The sequence below is a fragment of the Lupinus angustifolius genome, unplaced genomic scaffold (genome assembly GCF_001865875.1).
Source record: "Lupinus angustifolius cultivar Tanjil unplaced genomic scaffold, LupAngTanjil_v1.0 Scaffold_58_26, whole genome shotgun sequence".
Classification (NCBI taxonomy): Eukaryota; Viridiplantae; Streptophyta; class Magnoliopsida; order Fabales; family Fabaceae; genus Lupinus; species Lupinus angustifolius.
Window position 1 is genome coordinate 1 of NW_017722819.1, and position 26,120 is coordinate 26,120.

The 26,120-nt window shown below is 34.3% G+C and overlaps 1 protein-coding gene across 1 annotated transcript; it reads right to left on the reverse strand.

Moving 5' to 3' along the window:
- Positions 1 to 2,582: 2,582 nt before the first annotated feature.
- LOC109339123 (ethylene-responsive transcription factor ERF026-like) lies at positions 2,583 to 3,792 on the reverse strand. Its single transcript, XM_019576521.1, has one exon. It carries the CDS (start codon positions 3,580 to 3,582, stop codon positions 3,061 to 3,063), a length of 522 nt encoding a protein of 173 aa, XP_019432066.1. The 5' UTR covers positions 3,583 to 3,792; the 3' UTR covers positions 2,583 to 3,060.
- Between the last annotated feature and the right edge of the window lie 22,328 nt (positions 3,793 to 26,120).

Here is a 26,120-nt window from a genome sequence, read left to right on the forward strand (position 1 = left end):
AAATGAAATTACGAAGCCAACGGTGCGATCGGAATTCGATTCCGAGTTACGGAACTCAAAAACCACTTTTTGAGCCGTACCGGGTGGATTTCGGTCCCGACAGAGGTTCAGAACCAACTGTCTCCAAAAATTACCAAAATTTACCACAAAATAGGAAATAAAATTACAAGACTAAAACTCAACTAGAGTTTCGTCTAATTCTTTACCGAAAATTCCCAGAAATTCATTTTCGAATATATAATTAATAAAAATATTAATAAAATCTTATAATTCAAAATCGTAAAATTCGCGGTGTTATATTGAACAAGTATAGAAGTTCTTTAAATGATGAAACATTTCAAGTCCTCTTGTACACACGTAGTTGGTTACATGGTTTTGTCGATAATTTTTTTTAAGTTCAAATTTCTATATACTTTAAACTAATCATTCAATTTTATATCATAATTAATTTTTATTGTAGAATATGATAATGAAGAGGATGATGATGAACGAGATGCCATTGATATTGAAGACGTAAAACTTTCTCATGGAGGTTTAGAATCAATTGTTCAATGAGAAGAATGTTGATTTTGTTTTATGTATGTGTTTTCTATTTTCTAATACTTTGTGGTTACTATGAATTTAATATTTTGACTAAAGTGTAATGATTTAATATTTGACAATTATATTATTATGATTTAAGATTAGGCAATTCAAGACCTTTAAAGTATTTTAGTAGAAGATGCAATACAAAAGTTACAATTGTTTACTTTTTTACAAATTTTTTGTAGAAATACTAAATAGGTTGTAAAATTTAAGTTATTTAATTTTTTTAATATAAAAAATCCGGGCCGACCCGCCACAACCCGCAGCCCACTTTGGGCGGGCTTGGGCCTCAATTTAAGAAACATAAAATATAACCGGGCTTTTTAGCCCGACCCATCTTAGCCTGAATTAAAAGCGGGCTAGCCCGAACCCGTCCGGGTAGCCCGTTTTGACAACTCTAATGTAATTCTTTATGGTAAACAATTATGTCGTCTTTTAGTTTTGTTGTAAACATTATTTTCTTTATTATGTTTTTGTTGTAGAAGTTAAATCTAATTAAATATACAATTAAGAACAAAAATTGAAATCTATATGGTTTAATGTCTTCTTATTTGATTTGATACATTATTTTGTTATTGACTTAAACAGATATTCCAAAAAATATGAAAAATAATATAATACTTAACTTTATAATATTATTGTAATTTATAAATATTTATGTTTAGATATTACTCTATTTTTATTTAAAGTTCACAATACAATATTTATTATATATTTTTTATTATAAGTTGTTTTGTAAACTTTTAGACAATGCTTATTACCAAGGCAATTGTGCCAATAAAGATAAGAAATGTAAGGAAAATGGGTAGCCCGTATCCGTCCGTGTAAGCTCAGTCTGAGCCCGAATTTAATATAGTCATGCCGGGACTGGCTAAAACACTCAAATTCTATAATATGTACTTATCTGATACTCAAATCCTATAAATTCTTGGGCTTTAGCGGACCTGCCAACCCTCTCATTTTGACACCTTAAATGTGACACTTCCTAAGTTTGCATCTTCTTAATGCTCACCTTAAAGGAGACGAAGATTCGCAAACCCCTTATCTTCTTCGTTCTCGATTTCTGATATAGCTTGACGACATCGACGGATTTAGACGGCAAGTTTTTCAACACTGCTCTTCTTCTCATAACTAAATCCACCAAAAAACTTCCTTCGGTTATGAAATTGTTACCGATCATCGACAATTTGTTCTGGTTCTTGAAAGGCCCAATCGTGTTGCTTCAGGAAGAACTCCCTAAGCTTGGAACCGCGTTCACTTTGAAACTAATCCATGAGAACATTACGTTCTTGATTGGACCCGAGCTTTGTGCTTTTTTTTTAGAGCATCGTGGTCTCTGATCTTAGCCAGCAAGAAGTTTATTAGTTCTATGTGCCTATGTTTGGCCCTGGAGTTGTGTTTAATGTTGGATTATTACATGAGCCACATGTTTTATCATATTGTTTTTGGTTTGTTTTATGTGTAGTATATGTTTCTATTAATGAAGATCATATGTTAACACTGCACTCTCACTCTATGCCTTAACCTCCACTTTCATTAGTATTACATTTGTCATCTCTCTAACTATAGAAAGATATACATTTTATCATTTCCTTAGGGATACATAGGAAAAAGATAAATAATTGTTATATAACATAATAAAATAATAAACAATAAAAAATATAATAGATGTTTTGAATAACTTTTTTCTTTATTAATACACAACCTTTTCCTTTATGATTGTTTTGAATAACTGTGTTTGTGTAACTTTGTGTTGACACTGATAGATATCAAACTAATTTTTTGGGATTAAGAGGTCAATCAGTGTTATATTTTTCCAAATTTTAATTTGAATCATCTTTAAAAAAAAGTGTATTTCATTTATTCTTTATGATGTGTTTGTAAGTTCACTTTTAGACAACAAAGGATTAGAAAGTTCTAGTTTAACAATTTCAAAATGATTTGAAGAAATTATAAAGGAATATCATATATATCAAATCTTCTAAATCCTCACACCCTTACCAAAAATCCAACTTTCAAAGTAAACTACATATAGCACAGACATATACTATAAAAATGAAAAGGGGAAAGAACAAAAGAAAGAAAACCCAACTGGGAAACCAGACCAGACAAGAACAAATAGTCAAATACTCATAAGCATTGAAATACATCATTATAGCCTAAGAATCAAGCAGCACTTTTACTCTATTTTTTTCTCACAAGAAAAGTAGATAGGGCCTGATAATGCATAGTAAAACTCATTAGATTAAGTCGTTAACCAATTCTTGAGGAAAGTCTTTTCTCTCAACTCACCAATTTTCTTGAGGGAAAGAGATAGTCACAAGCTGACATGGGAAAGGAATTAGATACTCACAATTTTTATTGTCCCACACATTAATCAATCAAGCTGATATGGGACCCACATTAAGTAAACTATTTTACTTTGACTTTTATTTTATACTTAGATGTGTAGAGGAACTTATATATGTTCATGGATCAATAATAGTTCCACAAACTTTCTCCTACTGAATTTTCCGGTGAGTTGTGAGGGCTCATTCTTGGCGGTGATAGCAGCATTCCCTGAGCCATATCCATGAGTAAACTTGGCATAGAAAATACTGCTTCCTCATCCAAAAACCCAGTTTCAGAAAACCATGGAGTAGCAGCATTTTCAGGCTGAAAAACATTACTTAATGGATAATTGCTAGCTTCTGGTGCATTCATTAGTTCAGCGGCAACAATGGCAGCTGCACGAATGTCATCGGGGGAATTCGTTGCGGGCACCGGATACCTCCCAATTGATTCCGGGAAGTTAAGAACAGTTTCGCCGCCTTTTAGTGCCAATGCCGCCACATCATAGGCGGCAGCCGCCATTTCTGGTGTGAGGAATGTGCCTAGCCAGATGCGGTTAGTCTTACGTGGCTCCCGGATTTCGGACACCCATTTTCCACCACGGCGCCTAATGCCGTGGTATACTGGATGCTTCTTCGAAGATAGTGATGATGAGGATGATAACATGATATGAATTGTATTTTGGAACTTGTGACAATGATTTTGACACGTGGAAAAAGGAGGAGCAGTAGACTTGTTGCTATAGTCTTGTAGTGTTTTAATTTAATTGACGGAAGTTGTAAGAGTATAGTAGGGTCAATTAGACTAAGAGCTATAGTACCCTAAGGTATGATCTAAAATAAAAGTGGATTGAAGATTGATAAATTTGTTTTTCTTTTTCTTTAGAAACATAAGAAGAAAGGAATGAGAGATATGAATTGCCTCAAGGGAGTAAATATAATGAGAGTACATATATGAAGGTATAGAGTCTAATGAAAAAAGTGAAACCGTGGGGATTACGTGGGGTAACTGGGTCTAGTCACTTTGTTCGTTTTAAAAAATATGGTGGCGCTTAGTTGGGTTCAATTACAAGCATGATAATGTTTTGTAAAGTGCACCCTCCCTTAAGTTGAAAAGGATCTAGTCTCAAATGATGTTCCGTCTCGAATCAATAAAAACATCTCATGTTAGTTAAGAAATTAAATATTTATATTTTTCTATTTTTACTTCAATATTATTGGTTCATGATATAATTTAAAATATCATTTAATACAATAGATCTTTATCTCTTGTATATGTTAAGACATATAACATAAAATTAATATATCTGATATAGAAATTTGATATATTTGACTAAAAATAATCTTAGTGAAAAAAATAGATAGTGAAACAAAAATAACTAATGAAAAATGTGTCGTTGAAAAATAAAATATGAAGTGGGTCTCTAAAACATAAAATGATTAGAATAACGTTACAAATGTAACATAAAAAAGGGAAAGGATGGAGTATATAAGACGTGGGAAACAAGAATTTATTAATGATTATAGATGATGATATTGACAATTCACTTTTAAGAAATGTGTCAATTTCATGTCAGTTCTTGCTCATGATACGTATAAGACACTTGGTTGACACAGCTAGCAAGCTGTGTTTCTTTTAAGAAATGTGCGAAATTAAAATCAGATCGTTAACATCAAATGAGAACGTACTCAAAGACTATAGGGAAATTGGAAGAATCAGATAAAACAATTAATTATTTTTTAGAAATAATTTCAATTCTAGAATATTAAAAGTTTATTTATGTTGACATGTAATAGTCATTCTCATTCACTGCCCCACTCTTGATACTTCGCAGAATCTGAATTCATTTATATTATATTTTTATTTTATTCTTAAGACTCAACTTTAAATTTTTAGAATTTTTATCAAACTTGTATATTTTCCTTTATAAAATTCGAGTCAGACATTAAATTAGAAGAAGTTTAGGTTTAATTGATTTAATCGTTTAAAATATTATTGGACCAGATGATGTCATATATAATTAATAATTATCTATAAATATTTTATTTTCAGAAATTATATTTGTAAAAAACTCAATTACATGATCCATTGCATATCCAGCAGTTTAATTAGAGATAAATTCAAGGAAAAATAATTACAATAACAATATAATAACTAATTGAAGGGGAAACAAAAACACAATTGAATAATAATATACATGTTCGGGCTTAATAATGTATAGGACTTGGTCCCTAAGCCTAAAGAACATCCAATGATTGATACTAGATGAGTCTTTCATAATAAATTAGATGAATCTAACTTGATAATCAGAAATAAAGCTCATTTAGTGGCCAAAGGCTACAACCAGGAGATGGGCATCGATTATGATGAGACCTACACTCCTATAGCCAGATTAGAGGCCATAGGATGCTTTTATCCTTTGCATCAATTATGAACTTCAAGCTCTTTCAAATGGATGTCAAGAGCGCCTTCTTGAATGGCTACATTCAAGAGGAGGTATATGTAGATCAACCTCCCGGCTTTGAAAATTTTAAATATCCGAACCATGTATATAAGCTCAAAAAGGCCCTTTATGGCCTGAAACAAGCTCCCAGAGCTTGGTATGATAGATTGAGCTCTTTCCTCTTGGCAAAAAGGTTAGCGAGGGGTATGGTTGCTACTACCCTCTTTATTCGTAGATTAGATAATCATATGCTACTAGTTCAAATATACGTTGATGATATAATCTTCGGATCTACTAATGACATTCTTTGTAAAGAACTTTCTGAGATGATGCAGGGTGAATTTGAGATGTCGATGATGGGTGAGCTGTCCTTCTTTCTTGGGCTACAAATCAAACAAATGGAAAGTGACATCTTCATTCATCAATCGAAATATTGCAAGGAGTCACTGAAGAAGGACGACATGGAAAAGTGTAAAGAGGCTTCAACACCTATGGGGTCCGCTTGCTATCTAGACAAAGATGAAAAGGGAAAAGCAATCGAGGTAACCAAGTATCGTGGGATTATCGGCTCATTATTGTATTTAACTGCGAGTCGCCCCAATATTATGTTTAGTGTTTGTATGTGTGCTAGATTTCAAGCTTTGCCTAAACATTCTCATTATACTACTGTAAAACGCATCATGATATATTTAAAAGAAACAACTAATATGGGATTATGGTATCCTAGGGATGCCTCATTACCCTTGGTAGAGTATTCCGATTCTGATTTTGCGGGATGTAAGTTGGATCGGAAGAGCACTAGTGGGACTTGTCACTTATTAGGCAGTTCCTTAGTTACATGGCACAACAAAAAGCAAGTGTGTGTTGCTTTGTCCACCGCCGAAGCGGAATACATTGCCGCCGGTGTGTGTTGCGCTCAAATCCTTTGGATGAAGCAGCAACTTAAGGACTTTGGGCTTAACCTAGAAAAGATTCCTATAAAATGCGATAATACAAGTGCCATAAACCTATCCAAGAATCCCGTTTTGCATTCTATAACCAAACATATTGAAATTAGACATCATTTCTTGCGTGACCATGTACAAAAAAGCGATTGTGTGCTAGAATTGGTTGAAACTACTAAACAATTGGATGATATTTTCACCAAGCCCCTCTCACGAGATACTTTCTATGTTCTTCGAAGAGAACTTGGAATCCTTGATGAAAATTATCTTGACTAAAATCGTCTAAAACTTCATTATGTGCCTCACATAGTAAATGTCTTATATGCTTCAAAATGTATATTTGTTGTGAATGCACTATATTCCTATTATGACTCATGATCTTGCATGATAAGCTGAAAATGTATATGTGGTTGATAAAAATTGCTTGATAAATGTTAGAAATCTATGCATGCTTTTAAAACCTAAAAACCTGTTGATTCTACAAATCTGATGCTAGTTAATCGATTAACTATATTTCTTAATCGATTAAAATGAGTTCCAGTAGCAAACATTTCATTTTTTACTAAATTTAATCGATTAAGATTCATTTTTTTAAAAATCTTATATCTCAGTTTAATGCATGAATTATTTTTTTTTGGTGACTATGATTTGTGAGATCAATTATGGGATGATAAATTTGCAAGATCAATGCACTAGTATATACTTGTTAAAAAGACATGCAATGAAAAATAACTTATTTATTCATAAGAAGAAAACAAGAGACCCTTTATTTTGCAACCCTAAAGCCCTAGGGTGGAGCCAAGAGGGTGTAATACAATATAGTTCTAAAGAAATAACACTTGGTTGGGGTGAGTTCCTCACGAATGGAGTTTGTTTCATGTCTTCCTCAAATTAAATCATCTCCTTGAAACTTGATCAGTCCTTCATTAATCAAGTCGCGTATCTTACCCTTTAATTGATTGCAACCCTCTGTCGGATGTCCTAGTGTCCCTTCTTGATACATACAACGAGCATTCGGGTTGAAACCCTTTGGATATGGAGGCACCACCTCCTTAAAAGGAAGGATAGTTAACAAACTCCTCTGAACAAGTTGTGGCAACAACTCAGAGTAAGACATAGGGATCACATCGTAAAGACTTTTTCTCTTTCGTTTTCGAGATGGTCCTCCTTGTTTGTGAGTTGAAATATAATGTTGTTGGAGATGATGATGTCTTTGAGGTTGGTTAAAGGTTTCGATGAATGATGAATCACCTTCTATCCCTTCACCTGTAGTTTGATATCGAGTTATGTGTTGAGTTGGATCATTCACGCCTCTGCCACTTCTCAGATGACTTTCTATCTTTTCCCCTATGGTCATCAATTGAAGGAATCCCAAAGATACGCATCCCAACATCGTATTATAGAATGGTGGTTGGAGAGTGTCGATGAACATTGAAACACTATCTTCATCAGATATCTTGGGCTTAACCTGCGTGGCCACTTCTGCCCACCTTTGAACATACTCACTGAAAGTTTCATCATCTTTTTTGATCATATTTTTGAGTTATGTCCTATCAGGAGCTATATCAATGTTGTAATCATATTGCCTGACAAAGGCATCACATAAATCCTTGAAACACTGAATTTGTGAACGTTCAAGTCGCAAGTACCAAGTGGTGGCAGCTCTAGTTAGGCTTTCTTGAAAGAAATGGATCGACAACTTGTCATCTCTAATATAGGGAGTCATCTTCCTAACATACATAGTCAGGTGGTCTTTAGGGCAAGAAGTTCCTTGATATTTGTCAAACGCTGGCACTTTGAACTTTGGTGGCACAACCAAACCCGAGACTAAACATATGTCACTGACATCCTTCAAACCATATGAATTGGCTTCTTCCATGGCTCTGATTCTTTTCTCTATGTCATTTATTTCCTCTCGATCATAGGGAGTGGTGCGGTGATTGGGCTTGTATCGGTCAACTGGGATCTCCATATGGGAAAATTTTTTTCGCAAACTAGCTTCTGAGGATATTGTATCAATCTGGGCCACTGATTTATTTCCTCTTTCTGGATCGCTTCATTCAGGTCCAATTATATCACCTTTGAAATCAATTTTAATTCATGAGCGCCCTTGGCAATGGATAATGAAATGCATGTTACAATTTTGGGTATGAAGTGTATGGAGGAATGGGAGGATGATGCATGAATAATGTATGTTTTTTTTTGTGTGTGAATGAATAGACTTATTTTCAATAATGCATGATGTATGCAATTTATGTTGTAATGATGTGTGGAATGTAATGTTTGAATGATTATTTTGAATGATTATTTTTTGTTTAAGTATATGAATGTATAAATTCATGAATGAATGATGTATTTTTTTATTTTTTTACATGAATTAATGATGAATGTATTATAAATGTTTGGAATATGATGTTTTATGAATGTTTGAATGATAATTTTTTTTATGAATATTTAGATAATATATATTTCAGATGGATGTTTGAATGATTAGCTTTTCCAAATGAATGCATGATTTTATGCATGGATGCATGAACATGAGTTAAACGTTTAAACTCTAAACTCATTAAGATGCTAGAAAGGTTATCCCTAAGGCGTTGATCCCATCGAAGGGAAGTGACAAGTATCCCTAAGGCACCAAGCCTATCGAAGGGAATGAAAATTATCCCTAGGGCGTTGAGCCCATTGAAGGGAAATGAGAATTATCTCTGGGGCGTTGAGCCCATCGAAGGGAAGAAAAATTATCCCTAGGGTGTTGAGCCCACTGAAGGGAATGTAGATTAAGCCGTCCTTGTGGCACAAGGATATCAAAGCGCAATGATATCCTCATAATACTTAGGCATGAATACATTTTTAGGGCCAAAATTCCCTATTCATAATGATAACAACAGAATTAAGTTAAGGTTCTCGTGTACCAATTAAGGTATACCTATAAGGTTTTTTTTTGGAAATTCTAAAGCCGCAACCCTATGGTGGAGTGCTAGGTCTTGTTTAAAGTGGACTCGATAAATCTCTAGACTTCTAAAGGTCACCAGATTGCATCCAATCTTAAAAAGAAAGGAAACCACAAATCATGAGCTAGTTACGAGAAGAGACTAGCTCCCCAAGCGGCCAACTCACAATATATAGGAACAATCTGGGTGGTTCATCACGCTAATACCCGATGTGACACAAGGTCACTTACCGGCAAAGCAGATGTCTCCCTATCTTAATCTTAATCTCTAACACCCGGGTGTAGGGCGTGTGCAACTCAAGTGTACCAAGTGAGTGTGTGAGGAAGCGCATAGACCCTAAAATAAATCCACCCCCAAAAGTTGCACAAGAAATAGGTGAGTACGTTCAAAATAATTAATTGACTCGAAAAGTAAATAAATAAATACATAAATAAAGATGTATACACAAGTTTGCATAAACAAAGAAGGAATAAGGGTATAAAACAAACATGCAAAAAGTGGTATTGGGCCCGACTCTCTAAAAAAAATGAGTCCCTAGCAGAGTCGCCAGCTGTCGCGCCCCGATTTTCGGTTACGCGACCTCTTAGAGTCGCCACTACATTTTATGGTTAAAAATGTAGAAAAATATTTAAAGCCCAATCACATTGGGCTTTTGGATTTTTGATATCCAGGTTTGGGAGTCGATTACGAATTGGGGAAGGTATTAGCACCCAATTCGCCCGTAATAAAACGGTACCCTAACTAATTGCAAACATTGAATACCCTTAATTTATTTAAATTAAATTGCTTAAAAAAATATGTTTTATATTTTTATTTGTGTCTGACAAGTTCATATTGCTCCTACGTATCCCTGGGTGCAATAGGGAAATCAAGACTACGTAGTTCTTAAAAAATTAATTTGGTTAGATTTAAAAAGAATGTTAAAAATTGTTTGAATTCATTCGAAGTTGAACTAATAGACGAAGAGTCAACATTGATTGCTTACCCTCTCCTCACTTTAGATAACAGAAGCAGTACAAGTGACCGCGACCGATTCTCAGTTTGAAACGAGGAGAAAGATGCAAAATGAGTCGTAACCTCGACTATTGAACCCCAAAATGATTAAAACTTATTAATATTAATCTTATTTTAAAAAAAATAGAGTTTAGAAACTTATTTGAGTTTAATTGGAATTGAATTAACAGATGAAGGATCAACATTGATTGCTTACCCTCTTTCCACTTCGATAGATCACAGGAGCAGTACAAGTGACCGCAATCGATTCTCAACTCGAAATGAGAAGAAAGATACAATACAAGTTTAAACCTCATTATTAAATTCCAAACAAAACTTAAAACATTTTTTGCTTTTAAATAACTTATATATTTTAAAGAGATAATTAATAAATGAAGAGTCGACATTGGTCATTAACCATCCTCTTACTTCAAAAAAAATAACAGAAGCAGTACAAATGACCGCGACCGATATCAACTTGAAGCAAGAAGTAAGATATGACACTAGCCGTAACCTCACTATTTTATTCTCAGGAAAATAATTTTATTTGTTAAAGGGAAAAAAACTTTTAATTTAAAATATATTATTATTAAACTCATTTGGCACTAAATTTATATGATTATTAAGTACACATTAATTTAGGCTGGGTAGGATAATTTCCTTAATATAACAAAACAAACGAGAACTAAAATATAACAAAATAAAAAAAGTAAATGAACATATAAATAGTAAATAGAAATATTATTATTATTATATATATATATATATATATATATATGTGTTTTTTATATAAGTGAATAAAGAGGGTTAAGGGGGTAACACACGGTTACCCCCATCCTGCACTAAACAAATAGATAAATGGGGAGAAAAGGGATTTAGAAATCCCTAACTGAGTTACTCCTTTTTTCTTCTTCCAGCGGCGACGGTGAATGGAAATAAAGGAGGATTGCGGTGGTGCGAATGGCGGAAGGCACATCAATCATTCACGGTATTAGCTACAGGTTCATGAACTCGGGTCAACCCAACTATAAGGAGGTGCGCTGAGCCTGAGGTGCGATTTGGCAGTGACGATGATGCGTCTCTGCTTGGATATGACTTGGCCATGGAGGTGGAGCCTCTATGGTTCCAACGGCAGGGTGAGGATGATGGCTCCTTGAACCACCGTCTCTCCTTCATCTTCTCCAGTTGACACACCGACGTAACACCCTGGTTTCGTGATGGTTAGGGGCGCCAGAACAAGTTGACTTCTCTATTTTTTCTTCATCTTCTCTGGTTGTCATGCCGGTCCAGTTTGTAGTACCGCACGGTGGTCTCACGGTGGTTCAAAATTCCGGGTCGGATTGACCTTTTTTTATTTATTTTTTATTTCAGGTTTACAAAATGTGATGTTGAGGGATGATAGATTGTGGTTTGAGTTGATAAGTTAAAGGAATGAACACTATTTCTGAGCTCACTGGTTGATAATCCTAGATTGCTTTTGCTTAATTATTGATATGAATGTGATTATGCTTTAAGGGTTAAACTGATGTTGTTTAATTTAGTTTATGCTGTTTTTATTTGTTCATTAGAGGGAAAGTAAGTTTCCATTGTTATAACATATAAATCAATGGCATAAGAATGTATAGGAATGTGTTTCTGTTTATGACATTCAGAGTGCAGGTATTATATATACATTATAATGTTGTATGAGAATCATTATGAATGACAGAAACCTAAACGAATTGCTTTTGCTTACAAACAGTGATGAACTTTAGTATTTTAGATGAAAACATACAAGCATATTTCAGTATTTAAACGTGAAGAAGGTATGATGGTTGCACAATGAAAATTTGTATATGTATATTTGAATGCTAAAACAAAAATAGAGAAAATAGATCGAAGGACACTAACCTTTCAGAAAAGCTATTTAATTACTATCCCTTTTCCAGTGTACTTTTCTACCCTGCCTTGTTATCCTCTTTCACTGTTATCTCTCTCTGCTATTTTTTGTTGTTCTCCTCTGGTGCCTTTTTCACTGTCTTTATCACTGTTATTTCTCTCTGGTTTTTTATTTTTTATTTTTTATCTTCTCTTCTTCGTGAACCTCTCTCCCTCTCTTTTAAGTGTTGTTAGTCTCTGGTTAAAAGGATGAAGCCTATCACCTTTTCCTTAAAATTGGGTAACCACCCCTAACTCTCACATAGTGGTTCCATGACTTTAGGAAACCACCTTAAGCTATTATTTCATTATAAAATTGATTTTGAATTAGATATTAATATCTATTTTTTATTCTTATAAATAAGTTTATGAGTATTTACCATAATGAGTTTTATTCCAAATAAAATAAATTAAAGAAAAGGACCTATAATGTTACCCTATACATATAAACAATGTAGTGATCAATAAAATGAGGAATTATTGATTAAATTTAAAGGCCCAACTTCTAGCCCATTGAGATTCTTTTTTTCAACCAATGCTTACTATAACAAGCTATACACAAACTTTAACATCATGCATATCAATATTTTATAAAATAATTCTAATAAATATATACTACAGTCTATTTTATATGTTGAACAATGGACCAGACAAAAGTGAGTATTCACAGAAGAAATGGAAAAAAGTGTTTTGTTGGATTTTCAAGAGAGAATTTGTAGACATAGTATGAAAATTCCGATAGAATGAAATTTTCTACCCCAAATGCATATAAAATTTGCCCAATTCTGATAAACAATTCATTAGTTATGCCAAAAAGAGAATTTATCAAAATATTATGCAAAGAGCCTGAATTTTCCCTAGTGATGTAATACATGCAACAGTAACAACCAGATAGGGTAGAAAGGGAAATTCAAGTTAAATTTGAGTAAACCACCAAAACTCTGCCTCAATAACATCTTAAAATCATAGGAAACAATCACAAAAAATTTCAAGCCCGAATTTCCCATAGTCATGGACTTTGTGCAACAATATCAACAATAGAATGCAGACTTGGAAATTCATGATATAATTGGTTGAACAACCAAAGCATTACATCAATAACATCCTAAAATCACAAGACACAACCACAAAATGTTTCAAGCCAAAGTTCGAAGTCTAACTGATTTAACTGAACAATAAAAAATGACGACAAATTCAAAATAAAATTTCACAAATAGAAGCGAAATGAAAAAAAATGGTTTTTTTAGATTTTAACGAGGGTATTTTCAGACGTAGAATGAAAAGTTTGATAGAATGGATTTTTCAACCCCAAATGCATATTAAATTTGTCTAATTCTGATAAATAGTTCAAAAGTTATGCCAAAAATAGAATTAATCAAAATACTATAGGCATGGCATAAATGGAAATTTGTGTTAAATTTTAGTAAACAACCAAAACTTTGTGTCAATAACATTCTGAAATCCTAGGAAGCAACCACAAAAAGTTTCATGCCCAAATTTCCCCTAGTCACGCACTACATGCAATAGTAACAACCATAGAGGGCAGAATTGGAAATTCATGTTATATTTGAGTGAATAACCAAAACATTGCATCAATAACATCCTAAAATCATAGGACACAACAACAAAAAGTATCAATCCAAAATTCAAAGCCTAACTGATTTAACTGAATAAGAACAATTCAAGACAAATTCTAAATAAAACTTCAAAAATAGAGAAGAAATGGAAAAAAGGGTTTTCTTGGATTTTCAGGAGGGTGTTTTCAGACGTAGTGTGAAATGTCCGGTAGAATGGATTTTTCTACCTCAATTGCATATAAAATAATTCCAATTCTCATAAACAGTGCAAAAGTTATTCCAAAAATAGAATTTTTCAAAATACTATGCAAATAGCCTGATAACTTGCCTCAATAACAGCCTAAAATCATAGGAAATAACCACAAAAAGTTTTAAACCCCAATTTCCCCTAGTCATGCACTGCGTGCAGTAGAAACAACCACAAAGGGCAGAATTGGAAATTCATGTTATATTTGGGTGAACAACCAAAACTTTACATCAATAACATCCTAAAAGCACATGACACAACCACAAAAAGTTTCAAGCCAAAATTGAAAGCCTAACTGATTTAACTGAACAAGAAACATTCAATAGAAATTCAAAATAAAACTTCACAAATAGAAAAGTAATGGAAAATAAGGGTTTTTCTAGATTTTAAGGAGGGCATTTTCAGACGTAGGATGAAATGTCCGATAGAATGGATTTTTCTACCCCAAATGCATATAAAATTTGACTAATTCTAATAAACAATGCAAAAGTTATGACAAAAATAGAATTTAATAAAATACTATGCAAAGATCCCGAATTTCCCCTAATGATGCATTACATGCAACGATAACATCTCGACAATGCAAAAATTGAAATTTGTGTTAAATTTGAGTAAACAACCAAAACTCTGCCTCAAATAACATCCTAAAATCATAGGAAACAATCACAAAAAGTTTCAAGCCCAGATTTGCCCTAGTCATTCACTACGTGCAATAGTAACAACCATAGAGGGCATAATAGGAAATTCGTGTTATATTTCAGTGAACAACCAAAACTTTGTATCAATAACATCCTAAAATCACAGGACACTACCATAAAATGTTTCAAGCCAAAATTCAAAGCCTAACTGATTTAACTGAACAAGAAAAATTAAAGATAGATTCAAAATAGAACTTCCCAAATAGAAAATAAAGTTAACATAATGGTTTTTCTAGATTTTAAGGAGGGCATTTTCAGGCATAGGATGAAAAGTTCGATAGAATGGATTTTTCTACCTCAAATGCATATAAAATTTGTCTAATTTTGATAAACAATTCAAAAGTTATGCCAAAAGTAGAAGTTTTCAAAATACTATGCAAAGAGCCTAAATTACCCCTAGTGATGCGCTACTTGCAACAATAACATCTACGTAGGGAAGAAATGGAAATTCGTGTTAAATTTCTGTAAACAACCAAAACTTTGCGTCAATAACATCCTAAAATCTAAGGATACAACCACAAAAGGTTTCAAGCCCGTATTTATGCTAGTCATGCACGTTCAATAGTAACAACCATAGAGGGCATAATTAGAATTTCATGTTATATTTGTGTGAACAACCAGAACATTGCATCAATAACATCCTAAAATCCCACGACACAACTACAAAAAGTTTCAATCCAAAATTCGAAGCCTAACTAATATAACTGAACAAGAAAAGTTCAAGAAAAATTCTATATAAAACTTCAAAAATAGAAAAGAAATGGAAAAGGGGTTTTTTTGGATTTTCAGGAGGGTTTTTGTAGACGGAGTATGAAAAGTCCAATGGATTGGAATTTTCTACCCCAAGTGCATATAAAATTTGTCCAATTCTAATAAACAGTTCATTAGTTATGTCAAAAAGAGAATTTATCAAAATACTATGTAGAGAGCATAAATTTTCCCTAGTGATGCACTACATGCAACATTAACAACCAGACAGGGCAGAAATGGAAGTTCGTGTTAAATTTGAGTAAACAACTAAAACCCTGCCTCAATAACATCCTAAAATCATAGGAAACAACCACAAAAAGTTTCAAACAATTTAGAAGGAGGGTATTTGTCTAATTCTGATAATTCTAGGACACTAGATGAAGGATTTAGAAATGATATATAGAATTAACCAAAGGTATAACACATAACTTGTAATATTTTCAAAATCAATAAAGTGTAGAAACAAATCCATATTTCCAAACCAATTTCCTCCTCAAGAATTTGTGCATAGTTGTTTTATGATTATGTTTAATTGTCAATATTTCTTAAACAAAATCAACCAAAAAGATGTTTAAACATTATTAGTAATATAACATGTTTATAATAATATTCTATTAGGCAATTCCTTGTGGTTCAACATAACCCTATACTATACTACAATTGAATCTTGTAAGAGATGCAAATGTAAAACAGTAAAGTGTTAACCTATAAATTTTATTTTTTGACAAAGAAAGAAACCTTGAATCACAGTGCAATTTAATTCATAAGTTGTATCTTTGTGAAAGGAAAAATACACAGTTATAATGAGTGATCTAACTTCTAAATTTTACTTTCAGTCATTTACATTTCCGAAACTAACATTTATTTTCTGTCATTTAAATTCTACAACTAACTACTTATTGCTTTATTTATTCTTTATACCAACCCTTCAAAAGAAGTGGTATGTTTAACTTCTAACTTTATTCTTTTGTCATTTTATTATTCTTTGATACCAACCTTTCATAAGAAATGGTATGATTAATTTAATAAAATGAGACCGACCTTTATGGTATGGTTAAAAGTGAAAGTGCAAAGTGTCAAGGATTGCACTAGCAATGTTTTGCCTATGTTTTGATGATGACAAGGAGTTAGTAAAGCTTGAAGATGACTCAACAATCAACATGCCTAGAACTCAATGGTCATATCTAGACTAGGTTATATCAATAGAGTTATATTTCTAAGTAATCTGGGATGTGTGCCTTAGTTAGTGAGTCTGAGTTAGATAAACCTAGATGCAAGTCTCACAAGCCACTAATATTGACATATTATATTCATGAGGCATATCATCTAGTTTATTATATGTTCATGCATTAATCATACATGTTATATGTGCATATTAGGCATAACATAATTGCTAAAACATGTATATGAGTCAAGCATAACATATAAGTAGTTTACCATTTAATCACGTATTGTAATATGCTGGTTAATCGATTAACATGGTGACTTAATCGATTAACGTGTCTGTTTTTCTGTTTTAACTGTTTTCTGTTTTAACTACGTAACAAAAAATAACAGTTTGAAGGGTCAAATTTGTTTTGTATAAGTTCTGGCAAATTGCAGAAATGTATAGCATTGCATTTTATTGTTTAGGAACTATTAGATAGCATAATTTTCGTGATTTAATGCATTATAGGCAGAAGAGAGATGCATGTGTGAAAAAGAGAGATTACCATGCTTAGTTCATATTGTTCATGATGTATTGCAGGTAGTTTTCATGTGCTTAATCTCATTCATTCTTTCTTGCATGTTCGTGCATTCTGATTAGAGATCTTAGAGAAAGATTTTGAGTTATATGTTTTGTATTATCTCACATACATTCATGATGATTTGTGTTACTTGAGTGTGGGTTAATCTTTGAGTTTTCATTATTGTAATTTGAGCATTTTAGTGCTTGGTAAAACTCAGTTTTTGTATACTGTTTTGTACATTGGGTTTTGTCTCTTGGTGTCTTACCACCATTGAGATTGAGTGAATCTTCACCAAGGCTTGGAGGTCTTGAATTTAGAGCGAGGATCTTGGTTGGGGCTGGATCACGAGAAAGGTTTTCTCATGCGATAGGGATAGTCAAACCAAGGTTAAAGGTTCTTGGAATTCAAGAAAGAAGCATCTAGAGTCTTGTAATTGAATTGGTGTATGTGGCAATACAAAGTTTTCAATATAGTGAAGAGAAATCTCCCAAGATCAGAAGGGGAGGCCTGGATGTAGTTTGCAAGTGGACCCGCAAACGAACCAAGATAAAAACCCTTTTGTGCAAACTATTCTCTCTCAATCTCTTTTACAATTCAAACTGTTTTAATTCGTGTTTGAAGCTCATATTTTGCATACTGATAATTTGCTATATCCTTGTTAATTGTGCATAAACATATATGTTGTATCTCTGCTTGATTGTTGGTAAATAACTGTGCAATTAGCCAATATGGTAATTCTGTTTCTGTTTCGTGTTAATCAATTAAGCCCACTGGTTAATCGATTACCTGGGTTGTTTTTCAAAACCGGGTTTTGGTGCGAGAAGCGGTAATTGATAACCGCTACACCTATTCAACCCCCCTTCTAGGTGTGTCTAAACCATTGATACCTAACAAGTGATATCAGAGCTAGTACGACATGCTAGCTCAACCGTATCCACGTGATCCTAAGGGAATTAAAATGGGCTCCACCAACCCCTTTGGCGGTGATGGCGCATCCATTAACCGCCCTCCCGTATTCAGTGGCGAGGGATACGCCTACTGGAAAGTCCGGATGAAGATTTTTATTGAGGCCTTTGATTCGGATATTTGGCAATCCATAATCAACGGGCCCTTCGTCCTACTACACTTAGTAGATGACGAACCGAAAGAAAAACCTAAAAGCTTGTGGACCGATGCGGAGCGCAAGAAGGTTCAGTATAACCTACGCGCTAAAAATATAATCACCTCGGCTCTATCATATGACGAATTATTTTGGGTATCTCAGTGTCAAAGTGCCAAGGAGATGTGGAACACTTTACAAGTGACTCATGAGGGCACTAGCGAGGTCAAGCGCACTAGGCTGAATGCGTTGACACATGAATACAAATTATTTCGTATGTTACTAGGTGAATCTAATAGCGATATGCAAAAACGATTCACTCATATTGTAAATCATCTTGTTGCACTTGATAAAAAATTTACCAAACAAGAACTTATTAACAAAGTTTTACGCTGTCTTGACAGGAGATGGCAACCTAAAGTAACTGGAATCATGGAAGCTAAGGACCTTGATTCCATGCCTTTGGCGACACTATTTGGAAAGCTTCAAGAGCATGAGATGGAGCTTGGATGCCTGACCATGAATGAAGAGTCAGACCGCAAGAAGAAAGGCATATCTCTTAAAGCAACAACATCACAACCTACTGAAGAGATAGATAATAATGTCTCTGACTCTGACATTGGCGAAGAAAGGTTAAACCTTCTCGTACGAAAGTTTAGGAAATTATTGAAGAATAAAGGAGGTTTCAAATGTTTCCAAAAGAAAGAGGCAGGAGAATCAACAAGAAAAGGCAAGAATAAAGAGCGCTTCACTTGCCATGAATGTGGTAAGCTGGGACACATGAAATTTCAATGCCCCACTTACCTAAAGAAGGTTGATTCAGAAAGGAGCAGTCCCCGGGACTTCAAATCGAAGAAAGCTTACATTGTCTGGGATGTACCGGAGGAAGAGACGATATCAAACACCTCGGATGAAGAGGAGACCGCCAAGCTATGCCTAATGACTATAACAGATGAGGCTTGCGGATCAGGTAGTACAAAGGATGCTAAGAAGGAGGTATATTTTGACACCTCATCCTCTACTGATGATTCTCCTTCGTATGAAGTTTTATATGATGCGTATGTCGAAATGCATGAAGAACTACTGAAATTAGCTAGAATTAGTGCTTATAGAAAAAGGGTAATTTTGCTAAATGATAAAACAAATATTACAACTACAAAAAGAATTAGATGAGCTAAAATTAGAAAATGGAACTTTAGATCTAATTTTTTCATGTAATTCATGCGACTGCTCTAACGATAAATTATGTCAAACAACTGTCTGTGAGTCTTGTGAGGACTTGAGAAATGAGAATTTTAAACTAAATGAAAAACTCGCAAAACTTATAGATAGTCAAAACCAATTAGATACCTTGCTAAGTAAAACAAGAAATGTTGGTGACCGCACTGGATTAGGGTATATCCCCCCATTACATAGAAATAGACCATATAGGAAACCTGTAACTCGTACTAATAAAAGGTCTTATAATAAAAATAGAGTTCCTACATGTTTCTATTGTGGCACACATGGCCACACTTCTTACTCCTGTTACATCAGGAAATATGGGATACCGAGTGGTGTTTACGCTTGAGTGAAAAAGGGAGATAACTCCCTGGTTAATAACAGAAAGGACCCAATATAATTTGGGTTCTTGAAACCAATCAGCAAGTGATCTATTTTGCAGGTATGTCTACGAACACATGGGCAACATTGGTATCTTGAAAACGGGTGTTCGAGACATATAACAGGAGAGAAGTCAAAATTCCTAGACTTATCATTGAAGGAAAAAGGTTTCATCACATACGGAGACATCAACAAAGGGAAGATCCCAGGCACTAGAAAAATTGGCAACTCAACTCATGTTGTAATCGAGAATGTTCTATATGTCAAAGGTCTGGAACATAAACTTTTGAGTATTAGCCAACTCTGCGACAAAGGTTATCATGTGTCATTTGATTCTGAATGTTGTATAATCCGTGACGTTTTATCTAATAATGTAAAGTTTGTCAGCTATCGTGTTAATAACATATATATGGTTGACCTAGAGGATGTCACTTCTCTTTTCTCAAAATGTTTTATTTCAAAAGAAGATGACATTTGGCTTTGGCATAGATGAGTCACTCACATTCATGTGAAGCATCTAGAAAAATTATCTAAAAATAATTTGGTTATTGGTATGCCAAAATTGATTTTAAAACTCAGGATTCTTGTGACATGTGTAAAAAATGTAAACAAGTAAAGAATTCTTTTAGTAAAAAGAATGCGATATCCACTACTAGACCTTTGGAGCTTCTCCATATGGACTTGTTTGGACCATCGCAAATCATGAGTTTTGGTGCAAGTTTTTACACTTTGGTAATTGTTGACGATTTTTCTAGATTCACATGGACCCTATTTTTTGCATCTAAGAGAGATGCATATAAATCTTTTAAATGTCTAGCCAAACAAATTCAAAACCAATATAACCTTAAAATTGTTTATATACAATCCGACCATGGCGGAGAATTTGAAAATCATAAGTTTAATAAATTTTGTAATAAGCATGGCATCATGCATCAGTTCTCGGATCCCCGCACCCTTAAAAAAATGGAGTTTTTGAGAGGAAAAATAGAGTTCTAGAGGAGCTCGCAAGAACCATGCTAAATGAGAGCAAAGTTCCCAAATATTTCTAGGCTGATGCAGTACACACTGCCTGTTATGTGATGAATCGTATACTTCTTAGATCTACCTTTTCAAAAACCCCTTCTGAGATTTTAGAAGGTCGAAAACTGAATATTGCTCATATTCATGCATTCGGGTGCAAATGTTTTATTTTGAATAATGGAAAAACATTTTTGGGAAAATTTGACTCGAAGGTTGTTGAGGGCATATTCCTAGGGTATTCATTACATAGTAAGGCTTATCGTGTGTTTAATAAGTATTCCATGCAAGTAGAAGAGTCTATTCATGTTCATTTTGATGAATCTTCTCCAAAAGAGAAGATAAAGGTCTTTCCTGATGATGTTTCAGGTGTGCTAGAAGAAGCTTATTCAAGGGACATGAACCAGAACAATGAAGAAGATGCAGAAAAAATAGGTCAAAAGGAGCATCAGGACATGCCGATTGCATGGAAGACCAAAAAGGATCATCCACTAGACAAGGGGATAGGTGACATATCTACGAGGGTGGTAATCCGTAGTTCTTTACATAATTTCTATAATTTCGTTGCATTTGTGTCTCAAATTGAGCCAAAGACCATCGATGAAGCCATCAAGGATGTACACTAGGGTATAGCCATGCAAGAGGAGCTAAACCAGTTTGAGAGTAATAATATTTGGGACTTGGTCCCTAAACCAAAAGAACATCCAGTAATTGGTATGAGATGGGTCTTTCGTAACAAGCTATATGAATCTGGCTTGATCATTAGAAATAAGGCTCGCTTAGTGGCCAAAGGCTACAACCAGGAGGAGGGCATCGATTATGATGAGACCTACGCTCCTGTAGCCAGACTTGAGGCTATTAGGATGCTCTAATCCTTCACATCTATCATGAATTTTAAGCTCTTCCAAATGGATGTTAAGAGCGGGAGGTGTGCGTAGACCAACCACCAGGGTTTGAAAACTTCAAATATCCAAACCATGTGTATAAACTCAAGAAGACCCTTTATGGCTTGAAATAGGCTCCTTGAGCCTGGTATGATAGATTGAGTTCGTTCCTATTAGAGAAAGGGTTCGAAAGAGGTTTGATCGACACCACTCTCTTTATCTGTAGATTAGATAATCATGTTTTACTTGTTCAAATATATGTTGATGACATAATCTTCGGATCTACTAATGACGTCCTTTGTAAGGAATTCTCTGAGATGATGTAGGGCGAGTTCGAGATGTCGATGATGGGTGAGCTGACCTTCTTCCTTGGGCTTCAGATTAAACAAATGGAAAGTGGCATCTTCATTCATCAATCGAAATATTGCAAGGAATTACTAAAGAAATTTGATATGGAACAGTGTAAAGATGCATCTACTCCTATGGCGTCCTCATGCTATCTAGATAAATATGAAAAGGGAAAAGCTATCGAGGTANTGGGATTATCGGCTCATTATTATATTTGACTACAAGCCGCCCCGATATTATGTTTAGTGTTTGTATGTGTGCTAGATTTCAAGCTTTGCCTAAAGATTCACATTATAGTGCTGTTAAATGCATCATGAGATATTTAAAAGGAACAATAAATATGGGATTATGGTATCCTAGGGATGCGTCATTATCCTTGGTAGGTTACTCTGATTCCGACTTTTCTGGGTGTAAGTTGGATCGAAAGAGAACTAGTGGGACTTGTCATTTATTAGGCAGTTCCTTAGTAGCATGACACAACAAAAAGCAAGCATGCGTTGCTTTGTCCACTACAGAAGCGGAATACACCGCCGCTGGCGTGTATTGTGCTCAAATCCTTTGGATGAAGCAGCAACTTAAGGACTTTGGGCTTAAACTAGAAAAGATTCTCATTAAGTGCGATAATACGAGTGCCATCAACCTTTCCAAGATCCCATTTTGCATTCGAGAACCAAGCATATAGAAATAAGGCATCATTTTTTACGTGATCATGTTCAAAAAGGTGATTGTGTGCTAGAATTCATAGAAACCTCGAAGCAATTAGCGGATATTTTCACCAAGCCCCTCTCACGAGATACCTTCTATGTTCTTCGAAGAGAACTAGAAATCCTTGATGAAAAATATATTGATTGAGTTTATGTTATTGCCTTGCATGATTATTTGCCTTGTATGCTTCAAAATGAAAATATGTTGAATGCTAGTTATTCCTTATATGATCCATGATTCTATAAATAAGCTCTATGTATATATGTGACTGCTCAATATTGCATTCTAAAAGTTAGAAATCTTTACATGCTTTTAAACATCCAAAACGCTCTTGATTCTGTATCTGATACTATTTAATCGATCAAGGCCTTATTTTAATCGATTACCTGAGTGTATTTTTTAAAACCTGTTATTTTTTTAACTTGGTTAATCGATTAAGTCTGGTAGTTAATCGAGTAACGACACCAGTTAAATAGAAACAAAAGCGTTTCTAGGCATTTTTCAAAACCTCTGTCATCCCCTTTTCTCTCAAATCTCAGAGGAACAAGTTCAATATTAATCCTACACTTTAACCTAGCCCAAAACCAAATACTCCAACCCCATTCCATTCCATAAACTTTCTTCTCCATAATTGATTTCTAAGAAATCCGTTTACCCCTAATTCCAAACCCTAAGATAGGTTTTCCGTGAATCCTTCATTAAACCTCCAAATCAGCTTGGTTTTCAGCTACAAATGGAAAGAGGTCGTGCAAAAAGGATTAAATCAACCGCTCGACGTCCACCACGTGCTCCAAAAGCCGTATCTTCGAATCAACAAGTGAGGCAGGACCGTGGGGACCCATATTACTCTTTGATTTTGCAAGAGACTCGGTTGCTCAAGTTTTAGGGAAGAAAAGCTACATATATAAGGTATGCCAACTTAACTTGGTTAGCGGAACAAAACTTCGATTTTCCGCATGGAATGCAAGCACAAGGGGTTGTCCCCTTTTGGAATTGAAAGGTAACATTTACCCTGCTCTAGTTAGGTAATACTATGCTAATTTTAGATACAAGGATGGGAAGTACTGGTTTATGATATCTGGAAAATTATTTGAGCTGAGTGATGACATATTCATGAATGTGGGTGGATTATCGAGTAATGATGCTAATTTAGGAGATTGTGATTGGGTAAACAACTTTTTTGATGCTGCTGAAGTGTATAAGTCGTGTTTGAGGAGATCTCAATTATATGTTCAAGGTGAATTGACAAAAGCTGGGTCATTATCCGTAGAGAATAGGCTCCTGCACTATTTGATTGCATACATACTGATTCAAAGGAAGGAACACAAATCATGCACAACCTATCGTGAATGATTTGAGGTTTATGTACACGGTCAAGGAAAATGTGATGATTAATTGGCCTGAAGAGATCCTGAAGGTCATGTATAGTGTTTATACATCGCAATCGAAGTTACTTCCCTACAATATTTTCATCTCCCGCATTATTGACTATCTGAATATTGATGTTTCCGATACTATTGTTGTGGAATGTTCTGATAAAGATCACTTAATTGGTGAAAGTTTGATCCATAAGATGGGCATCTACAAGTATGGCAACACTTGGCAATATATGGAGGATTCAACATTGTGAACCTTGACCCACCTGGTGAGGATGATCAAGATGAAACACATGAGCCGAACACTACAACTCAGGGGGAGTCTTCTAGAAATGCAACCTGAGAACGAGCCTTTGGACAAGCTCACTTGGATGCTATGGAACAGCGACTTAACAAGAGGATGGATCTTCATTTTCAATCTTTAAAGGATACATACCATACTGATTTGGAGAACTTTGAGGAGCGTCAGAATGCCTACATTGATAATCATTATCAATCCTTGAGGAACTTCGTTTAGACAACTGCTGATTCACAAAGCAAGAGGTTGTGTGTCGAGTTCAACAAGTTGAGCACCCTCATCAAAGTTGGTGGTGGCACGATCATTCCTGACGATAAAAACACTCCATCTCATCCCTAGTTAGGAGACCATAGATCCATAGGTTTATCCTTCCTAGTTTATGGATTATGTTGATCCTTGCTTTCCTCTTGAGAACTTCATTTTCTATTTTGCTTTTGTATATAGATTGTAATAGCTAAACTACTTATCTTCTGTTAAACTTGTGTTGGTATTTACTTAATTGTACCTTGTTGTTTACAATTGGAAGTAATGACTTAATGTTTTTAAATTGTCTATTTCATGCTTAATGGTTAATTATGTCGTAAATAGTATGGATTTATGTTTAATGGATATTGATAATGTTTGGTGTATGTACCCCTGTTGATTGATTACGCCTGTTGTTTACTGTTCAATTATATCACTGCTTAATCATTCCTTGCTTAATTTGAATTAACATAGCCTTTCATGCCATTAAATCAGTTTTGTTGTTGTTTATTGTCAATTTAATCGATTATGCACTGGTTTTAATCGATTATGCACTGGTTTTAATCGATTAAATCATATAAAAATGAGCGTTTGTGCAATTTTCTTACAGCTGGTTGATTAATTAAACCCCCAAAATTAATTTATTAATTATAGTCTGTCTTAACCATAATAACTCTTCTGACTTTTGACTAGAATTGAATATTCGTATCTTTTTTATAATGTCAAAAGGGGGAGAAAGGTTGTTTGTTGTGTTTGATGTATTTGCAGGTTGTAAAATAGCTTATGTAATAGTAATCATTGCTTACCTAAGGGGGAGAGCAAGCGCTTCAACTTTGAATTAACAACCGCTACGCAAATGTTCAACATCGTCAAGCTATTTCATCAAATTTAATGTGGTATTTGATGTGGTGTTTGTCATCATCAAAAAGGGGGAGATTGAAAGTGCAAAGTGTTAAGGATTGCACTAGCAATGTTTTGCCTATTTTTTGATGAAGACAAGGAGTTAGTAAAAGCTTGAAGATGACTCAACAATCAACATGCCTAGAACTCAATGGTCATATCTAGACTAGGTTATATCAATAGAGTTATATTTCTAAGTAGTCTGGGATGTGTGCCTTAGTTAGTGAGTCTGAGTTAGGTAAACCTAGATGCAAGTCTCACAAGCCATTAATATTGACATATCATATTCGTGAGGCATATCCTCTAGTTTATTATATGTTCATGCATTAATCATACATGTTATATGTGCATATTAGGCATAACATAATTGCTAAAACATGTATAGGAGTCAAGCATAACATATAAGTAGTTTACCATTTAATCATGTATTGTAATATGATGATTAATCGGTTAACGTGGTGGCTTAATCGATAAACGTG